General features: G+C 39.4%; 1 protein-coding gene across 1 annotated transcript; it reads left to right on the top strand.

The window, feature by feature from the left end:
• Positions 1-2,163: 2,163 nt before the first annotated feature.
• On the top strand, positions 2,164-6,253 carry hoxc13a (homeobox C13a). Its single transcript, XM_085258862.1, has 2 exons — positions 2,164-2,965; positions 5,052-6,253. The coding sequence occupies exons 1-2, from the start codon at positions 2,314-2,316 to the stop codon at positions 5,306-5,308; spliced, it is 909 nt and encodes a 302-aa protein (XP_085114988.1). The 5' UTR covers positions 2,164-2,313; the 3' UTR covers positions 5,309-6,253.
• The last annotated feature ends 3,706 nt before the right edge of the window (positions 6,254-9,959 follow it).

Raw genomic sequence — 9,959 nt, 5'->3', positions numbered from 1 at the left:
CATCAGTCTGGAGGAACTGTTTCTACAATCAGCAAGAAATATGCACTTGCATCTGTTATAGTAGACAGCATTGATTAAAAATACTAACAATTAAAGAAGATTTTTAATATACGGTCATTAATAATAAAAAGGAGCTAAATTCTTAGTTTGGAAGGTGCCGGTTTTCTGCCGCGCAAATGTTGTCAAATTCCTGATTTTCAAGCAGAAACTAAATAGTATTTGGAATTCTTTCCCCCTCTTCGCACATAGCAAATATTTTAGAGTAAGGGTCTCCAAATAACTTCTAGTTTGCTGCATACTTCAGTGTGAAGTTCATTCTTGCCTGTCTAGACTCTGATTACGACCTTGTTTGTCTGCGTTTTTTTACCTTGACCTTGGACTTCCGTGCAGCTGCCGCTTGGATGAGCTTTTCGCAGTTGTAATTTCCTTGAGACAAAAGAGCTAAAGTCTCCGTCCGAGGAACAACAGGGGTCCGGCTTCCCCAGTGCTGTTTGCAAATGCGCAACGGTTGCTCGATTATTCCTAAGACAACTCAGAAGAGCAAAAATGTTGATAAACTATCCGCCCTTTACAGGGTAGCTTGTAGCCTGCTTTATGAGTGACTCATGGAACAGGCATTACAAAAAGCCTTTATGGATTCACTGTGGGCCTAGCCTATCGGCCATATTTGAAACTTGAAAATACAGTAAAGTTTTATATATTAGCTCAGAAGTAATTTTTGAAATGCAGAACAGAAGAAAGTGTGTGTGCGTGCGTGTGTGTGTGTGTGTGTGTGTGTGTGTGTGGGGGGGGGGGGGGGGTATAGAACCTGGTGGTAATAAGAAGAACTAAAACTTTTTGAATAGTCTTACAAATCTAAAGGAAGACGCAGATAAAACAACAGAGGAAGGGTTGTTGGAAGAAATAGGTCCGCATATCTATCATGGAGTATAATTAAATAAGCTCTTTAGCCAAAATACAGTCCAGCTCAAAGCGGCCCTTGTTCTTATTTTCCCCTGGTAGCGTCAGCATCCACTTATAGAGTATGAATGAAGTGCACAGTGAAACGGAAACATCACATGAATTCGCTTAATGGTGACTTTGATTGTCTTCTTGTTGTTGAAACTCACTTTGGGCCTGAGAGTGAATCTTTAAACTAAATATATCCTTACTTAAACATATAACGGATTAAACTCTATAAAAACTAAACGCTATCAGTCAGTATGGGCAATTACGGCATTTATATATTTAAATACCAAAACACTGTTCGCTTATTTTGTAATGACGGCGTCTTACCTGCTATGACTTTCATCTCGTCCTGTGGCGGCTGGTACTGCGGTGCAGTGACTGTCATTCAGCACATTCACGGTTGATAATCCTAAAACTCAGCCTGGTAGGTCTGCATCACATACACACGGCGCGCACACACCCGGCCAACCTGTAGATACTTACTTAATTAAGAACAATATGCTGCAAAAAATAATTACCTCATTCTAAAAAATAACTAAATAAAAGAAAAGAAATACATAAAATGAAATATTATAGTTTTCACAATATCAACATCTTAAATGTAATATTAGTAACATCCTGATTATTCCCTGCTGCAACAAAACAAAACAAAACAGAATTTCTTCATTATATTGATGTGCGAATTAGTAGAAGATACGGATCTAAATGCGCACTTCTAGGAAGGAGCCTTGATAAGAGGTTTGAATATGCATATATAGTGTCCCACATATACCTAAGACCAGTGTGCGATAATAAAGATTAAGTTGACTACATAATTAAGATTCCATATTACATTATCGTTCTGTAATATTATATATTTTTATATTTCAAACAAAACCCCAGACGCAACATATCCACCACAAAGTAATGGACAGAGATAAGAGTTTGTGTCATATGAAGCTGAAAATACTATTCACAAATGTAAATACAAATATTTTATTTTAATTTTTTCTTTGCACAATGTTATATGCCCTGGCATCTTCAGAAATCGGCTAAACTTCACAGGTTGCTTTCGTTTGCTCCAGATCGTGAACGTATCCAAACTCCCCTTTAAGGGTGTGGGTCTAGGTGATTTAAGCCAATGATATGACTCGGTGTTCTGCAGGAAAAACGGTGACACTTGAGGCAGTGGGTCTTTAAAGGGCTGCTCTGCTCCTGCTCACAAGCTCAATCTCGTAGGACTTGTTAGCGTATCACGTGCCAGATTCTTAATGAAGTGGACACACAAGAGCACTATGTGCGCATGCGCTCGGTGTAAACTGTAGTTGGAAATGAGGTGTCCGTCTTGGAGTAGTCGACTTTTAAAAAGCATCGGCAGCCCGTGATATGACGACTTCGCTAGTTCTGCATCCACGCTGGGCGGACACCTTGATGTACGTTTATGAAAAAAGCCCGAATGAAAACAACCAGAATAAAAGCCAAACAATGGAGGGACTGAGCGGTAATTGCCCTGCGACCCACTGCAGGGACCTGATGTCGCACCCCGCGCTGGGACGACATTCTGGCACCATAGCGACCCACCAGGGCTCCGTCTACTCGGATATTTCCTCCACAGACACTGGCCGACAGTGTCCCGCTTCTCAAACATCATCAAGTGCATCTTTGAGTTACGGTTATCCCTTTGGAAACCCATATTACGGCTGCAGATTATCTCACTCGCACAACGTGAACTTGCAGCAGAAGCCTTGCTCGTACCATCCCGCAGAGAAATATGCCGAGCCCAGCACAGCGCTGCCTACGGAAGAGCTGTCTACCAGGGCGAAAGAGTTTGCCTTCTACCCGAGTTTCGCCAGCTCGTATCAGGCTGTTCCCGGATATCTCGACGTGTCGGTGGTGCCCAGTATCAGTGCCCACCCTGAACCGCGCCACGACGCCTTGATTCCCATGGAGGGCTACCAGCACTGGGCTCTCCCTAATAGCTGGGATGGCTACAAAGAGCCAACACAACCAACTCATATTTGGAAATCACCTTTCCCAGGTATGGAAAAGTATAATGATTTTTAAAGTGTTCCGGCAGATTGGAATTTCTGTAGTAGTCCAGCTGCTTGCAGCATTTTAATACGCATTAGGGCTATTAAAAAGCAGGCAGATAGTTTACTTTGCTTTCGTACTGTGGTCATCTAATTTTATTGTGTTAAAGTCTCCGTATCAACTTACCAATGAGCCACGGGAAACTAAATCTGATGAAAAAACACACAACTGTAAATTCCCATGTCTGTCATCACGCGTAATTTTCCTGCATCTCTCATTTTATGCGGAGATATTCATATGGTTTGAAGTTCAACAAATGCCCATGCATTTCTTTGAAATATGCATAAATTGAAAGTAAATTGGAATTCCACGTTAAGGTGGGTTTTCTGGAGCCCATCCTTTCTGAGTATTTGCTTTTGACAGTCATATGATGACAATAGTTAAGTTTCGTCACGTAGAACAGAGAGGAACAGCACTGCATACCTTTGCCCCTTGTATGACAATATAGTGGCTTAGCTAGCCTGCTGCGTTTGGATGGTGCCAATAAATCTTAGCGCCCCCGTGGTGCGTCTTTTGCATATATTAGGATTCATTTATAACATTTGCATTACATACAGATCTTTGCATCATGTCGTATAAATGGTTCAAAAAGACGGACAGGCTCACCTTTTACGTTGTTTGCCATCACACAGCATGCCTCATATCAATAGCATGCGCCAGTATGCACTTTACAGAGTGTTTAGGCTACTTTGTTTAGCTTATGACTTTATTATCTTTTTGAAATCTGTAGCTATTTTTAATTTCTGGTAGGGACCCCATTGCTTTTTAAGTGTTATAAATGTTACAAGAGCAAGCCACGCAAGCACGGGCACGCAGACAGTTACGCGCGTACACATGTACGAACACACAAGTGCGCGCTGCCTTTCTGTGCTGTTTCAGCCACACACACAGACTGACGTCCTCTCACGCGCATCAACTGATTTTCTTGCAACTAAAAACACATGCAGTGACTCTCATATCCAGTCAGTTATCCTCAATTTAATGACAAGATATAACTGAATGCTTGAGGACAGTGAGTCAAATAATAGGACATAGCTTTAAAATCCTTTAGCTTAAATAATGTGGATTTCCCCCCAATTTCATGTTTAAACAAGAATAGTGTATCGTAACAATCTCTTGCTGCCAATTATAGGGGGCGAAAAACTGCATGTATTACAGCTTGCCAGTATTTGTGTTAAGATTGCCATGCTTGTCCTGTCATGTTTTTGCACGGCTGTTTTGCATTTAGCTTTACTCTTGAAGAAAGAGACTAGTCACAAAAGTTAGGTTAACTTAAAAAAAAAAGAACTACGGGGAATTAACAAAAAAAAGTGAATAGAGTATAAAAAAGAAAATTGCTTTATATTATGAGTAAAACTAGAATCTTTCAAGAAAGCCTTTAAAGAAAAGTATAAAATATGTTAAACATGTATAACTTTATTGTAAGAATTAAAAACTTAAAGTTGCCAGCTGTCTTCAAGTTAGATGCCAGATTGTGATTCCTGTGTCTTACTGGTGACTGGTGTGTGGCACACACAACCGGACCAAATATAATTACACTTATCAGTCTTACCCCACAGCTTGATTACATGTCAATGGGAGATTCGTTTAAGATAACAATAACCGCAGTTACGTTGGTCCACAGATTATCAGTGAGATCAGATAAAGTGTTAGTATGAACCATAACTGTCACTTGATATTGAAAGATCATTTACAACAACTGGAAGTTATTCAGTCACCTCTCCACATGTCAGGTGCAGCACACCAGAGATTCTGACTTCCAGAAAATTTTAACTCTGTAGCCCATTCCCGTCACCACACACACACACACACACACACACACACACACACACACACACACACACACACACACACACACACACACACACACACACACTCAAAGAGATTGTATTTTCCTATTTTCACTCCAGTAGAGTCCATCCAAATTTGACCGGCCTTGTCAAACGCAGCATTGCTGGTTTTGTGAAATGAAACATTGTGCTATTTTGCACAGCGACTAATATTTTCCTGGAACTGTTCCTATTTTCTTGCAGATGTTGTGCCATTGCAGCCTGAGGTCAGCAGTTATCGTCGAGGGCGTAAAAAGCGTGTCCCTTACACCAAAATCCAGCTCAAGGAACTGGAGAAAGAGTATGCAGCGAGCAAGTTCATCACCAAAGACAAGAGAAGGCGGATCTCGGCCGCCACCAACCTTTCAGAGCGTCAAGTCACCATCTGGTTCCAAAACCGACGAGTCAAGGAGAAGAAATTTGTCAGTAAATCCAAGAACAGTCATATGCACACCACTTGAATGGATGAGCGACTTTCTTGAAACTGCAAGTCACACTTTCCAAATCATCTTGCCATATATTTACCTCTTCCAATCGTAGTTGAAGAAATTTCTTTTGTATTTTTAATTTAAGTTCCATCATCAACTCCACCGACCACGCAACCAAGGTCTCCGATTTCAATTTAGGGATAATGCTCTAAAAACTGTGAAAATATAAAAATTCACTTCACATTTTGTTTTATAGGAATGTACATATATAAATATATAATATTTAAAACGATATTAGTATTTCAAAGACAAGTATTGTGTGTTTCTTTTCCTGTTTCCTTTTTCTAAGATTTCAAAAGGACTGATGATATTTCAATACTTGCAACTGATCAAAACAGAGGACACGGTTTAATGTCATTTTTGAACTGTAGTCGCCGCATGGACAATGGTTGCGGTGGCGAAAAGACATGCTGAACTTGAGACTTTATCGTCTTCAACAAAAGACTTTCGGAAGAAAGAATAATTTTCTAAATAAAAAAAGGAAAAATAAAGAAAAAGAAAAAAATGTTACATCTGAATTTCAAAAGCTATGTGTGTGGGATATGTAAAGCCTGGGGTAAAACAAAGGCTGCTATGTCGTTAATCTGTACAGTGCAATGCCTTTCTTATTTAATTCATATTATCTAGTATGGCGGAAATGTAAACTGGAATATCCCCCAAACCTGTATTTTTTCCTTTTATCAGTGAAGGATTCTGTCATGCAACCGGAATGATTGTAAACCATTAAAGTCAGTGAGTATTACACATAAATGCACAATCGTTTCTATCTTGTTTTGACTTCGTTGGTGTAACGTTGGAGATGATCACACGCCTTGTACGACGCCTGTAATTTCTACTTTGGTGCAGTATGTGAACTGTTTTGTGGTGTTGAATTACGTACTGATAACGTGTTTCATAAATAAATGATGATTATGAAAATGCTCAAATATCCAAGTCAATCAGCCACCCTCCTCGCAGCATTTCCTTTCGTTTCAAGTTACACCGGTGCTACTAAGTAGCAGAGACCCAGACCTCTATCGCTTTTCCTCTACAACATCCCAGCAACGGATGGGCGAGTCCAGATTTTTATTTCGCACAATACTCGATTAAGAATAACTGGGCAACCTGGAGTCATCTTGTTGGCAAGCAGGGATGATACAGTGATTAGTCACGATTAGTGCGCAACAAGGCATACTGGCACTTGCAAAGTCAGAAAAACATAAATGAATAACTATGCTGGAATTTACTTCTTTCTTCCACAGAGAACTACAATGGTGAGACTTACAGGACCCGTTTATTTACATAGATCAGCTTTGAGAAACGGAGAAATGTGCTCATGAAGTTTGTACCGCAAAATTCCACCGCAATTTCCATCAAAGTTAAAGGCAGTGCATTTTTTTCTGTTATTTAGCATTCGTTCAAGTTTCAGAATAACTGGCATTCAGCGAATCAAATGGCTTATCTACCCGCTCTCACGCGAACATTTAGCGGGTTATTATTTTCAATCCTTATTATTTTCCATCCACAGGTACAAAAGTGTTTTGTTGTGGGTCTAACGGAAACGTAAAAACCGGCAACCTTTAAGAGGGCAAGAAACATTGTCTTAATTAGACACCATCTGTACTGAGAGTATTTATTCAGAACATATTTTGCTGATTAATATTTTCCAACATACTGACAAAACCTGAGTAGATTTAAAAGGCAAAGCATTTGCTTTGGTAAATGTAGTTTTAGTCCTTCGCTGGATTCGGTGTACAGGCTCGAGCCTGCTGTAATTGCAGTACGGAGTTGTTCCAGGTAAACCTATACACAGGTTGCAGTTGTATTTAAGTTGAGAAGCCATTTCACCCAGCCACACACACACACACACACACACACACACACACACACACACACACACACACACACGGTCTATCTGCGTCTTAATAGTAGGTCAATTACGCACTGACGCTAAAAACACAATTCCCCACCAAGGCAACATTATGCAACAAGTCTGTGTGGTTTTGTTTATGTACATGTTTTTTATGTGTTTAAAGAGAAGGTTTTGTTGTATTTTACACGCATCCACTTGTTTCACATGCAGACTTTAGTCATGAATTTCTCAAAGGTAAGTTAGGCTAGGCTACTTGTGCAACAGGAAATGACGGGAGAAGAATAATACGCGGACATAAACGGTTAGACACGAGTGTCCTGAGAATAATTGAAGATGCGGTCAGTTTATTTTAAGCTCCTGGTGACTAGCCCACATCAAGTCTGTGATTAAATGTTTTATCTGAATTAAAACCCAGGTATATGACTCTTCGTGTGAGATGTAAAGCGTGAAAACGGTTTCTGTGCCTTTCTTTAGTCTTAGCATTTTACGTCTGAGGCCTTTCATATTAAATCTAACGTTAAAGCTAATCCCTAAAAAAACAAACAAACAAATCCAACCGAATTGATCATTAGTCTAAGTTTTGCTGTGCACTTTCATTTCTTTATGTGCCAATTTCTGGCGCGCTGTGTCAGACTTGAGGCTCTAAGCCGCCAGATTTCAACTTTTGTTCGTTCGTTTCCTGGATTTTCAGTCCCTGTAGAAAGTTCTGGCTCCTCTAATTTACCCTTGACCATGACTATGCAGTCACTTTGACCTTGACATCACAGCGGATTGTGAATAATAAATAGGGGGTTGGACACCACTGCTGACGGTTTGTTTGTAGGCAAACAAGGTGTTATTTCCCAGTCTAGACAGACGGGCTTAATGACATGCCATAAATACATAAAAAGGGGAAGTGTAGCGATATCCTCTGACCTGCGACTCTGACCATCTCTAAGAGCGGTGCATTAACATTTTGACTCAGTTGTTTTTTTCTTTTCTTTCACCCCCCCCCCCCTCTTTTTTTAAGAAGTCATCTAAAAGTACTTGTTCTAGCCCGTACCTCCCAAACCACCAATGGTTTCATGCACTCATCATGAGGTGTGTGTGTTATTGACCACGGAGGACAGGTAGAACTTTTGACGCCTCACACCAACATCAGTAACCCTCAGCAAGCAGCCATACTGCCTACACAGCAAGAGGAAATAATTATACGACGTCGCCCACAATAAAACAATTAAAGGTACGGCTGTTTTCTTCCTAATATGGCAGTAGGCCTACATGGACTTTGTTTTAGGACATTTTGTAGCTTTCAAAAAAAAGTACACTGAAAAAACAAAAGTAAGGAAGAATATGCTGTGACAAGCATAACCTTAATTTTTAAATGTGGTTTATTTCTGTCGATGAGCTACACTTCGTACAGCGACGACGTGAACGTTTTCATATGTAAAAATGCACAGCTGTTTATATGTATTTTGTTTCAGAACAAAAGTATGCGCTACGTATTTTTTCTTTAGCTGTGTATTTAAAGTCCGACCAGTAATTTGCCACATAAATTGGCTAATCTACACCAGCAAAATGCAGTGAAACGAGCGGAAAATGCGCTTTAAAACATACGCGTGTGTAATGCTGTAACAACCATGTTTTTAAAGCGTTTTACATATACATATATGAAGAACGAGAAATGGTACAGTACATAAACTCATGTGTAAATGTATCAGCGTCGCAATAAGCTACACGGTTCCCCTTTTTTCATCTGCTCAGTTTTAGGCCCAAATCGACATCTATGCCAAATATGTTAAATAGCCAGATTAGTAGTTTATGTGCCAAACGGGGAATTATGCAGCATATTAAACCATACAAAACTGCTTCAAAACTAAAAGAAAAAAGTAGCCCTTGCGTTTTGCTGTATGTGGAGGTGTGAAAGCAGCAGGCCACCGTCAGCTATGAAAAAGGGGGCTGATAACCTCTGGTGGTGACCAGAGGAAAATATCAGGAAGTGTTGCAACAGCATTTTTCTTAATGTGTTTTCGTTCATGTCTAGTTTTAGCGCCTGGTTGACATTTTTTCCAGTGCTTTTGACAATATTTGCGGAACACGGAGCTTACCTTTGTTTCATTTTGTCCAATTATTTTAAAGTAAAAAAGATTTTTTAAAAAGGAAAGTTTTCTGTCAGCATTTAAAGTTGAAGCCTGACGTTTAAAGCTGACAGAATGCCATTTTTATCTTAGTTATTTTGCAAGGGCACTGCTGTCTGAATTAAACCTTATATTATACCATCAGTGCAAAATTATTTGATGTCTGTAAATGTGTTATTTGATGTATTCTAGGCATAATATGCTCGATCAATGTAAGACGCAGAAGGCTACCGAGACTTTCAGCGTTTAGTTGTTTTATTTATTTATCCATTTATTTGTTGACCTCACTGGAAAAAAAGGCGACTTCATATTTTTTAAAAGTTGCACACTGTTCAAACATGTTACAAGTGAATTAAATCTTGCTAGGCATACAAGCCAAGTTTTGTTCGAAAATTCATACTCTAATAGTCATAAACAGCCCTAGTTAATTAACACTTTATAGTCAAATTTTTTGATTAAACATTTTACTATACAGGCGCACAGGATACTAAAGTTGTCAAGTTTGGATTAAAAATTAATCCAGCTAATAAAATAAAGAAATCAAAGAAAAAATATTCTTGTCTAACATTTTTTGACAGTTTCTTTCGATACAGCTGAGCACAAAGTGACGGTCAGGTTCAGATATTGATTTCTATAAAGTGAAGCTTTACTATTG

This window comes from Mchenga conophoros, linkage group LG20 (assembly GCF_057382185.1).
Source record: "Mchenga conophoros isolate Kocher_MC1m ecotype Shallow Benthic linkage group LG20, M_conophoros_male_GT1.1, whole genome shotgun sequence".
NCBI classification, from domain to species: Eukaryota; Metazoa; Chordata; class Actinopteri; order Cichliformes; family Cichlidae; genus Mchenga; species Mchenga conophoros.
Note: the sequence above shows the minus strand (reverse complement) of the source record. Positions and strands in the feature narration are given on the sequence as shown.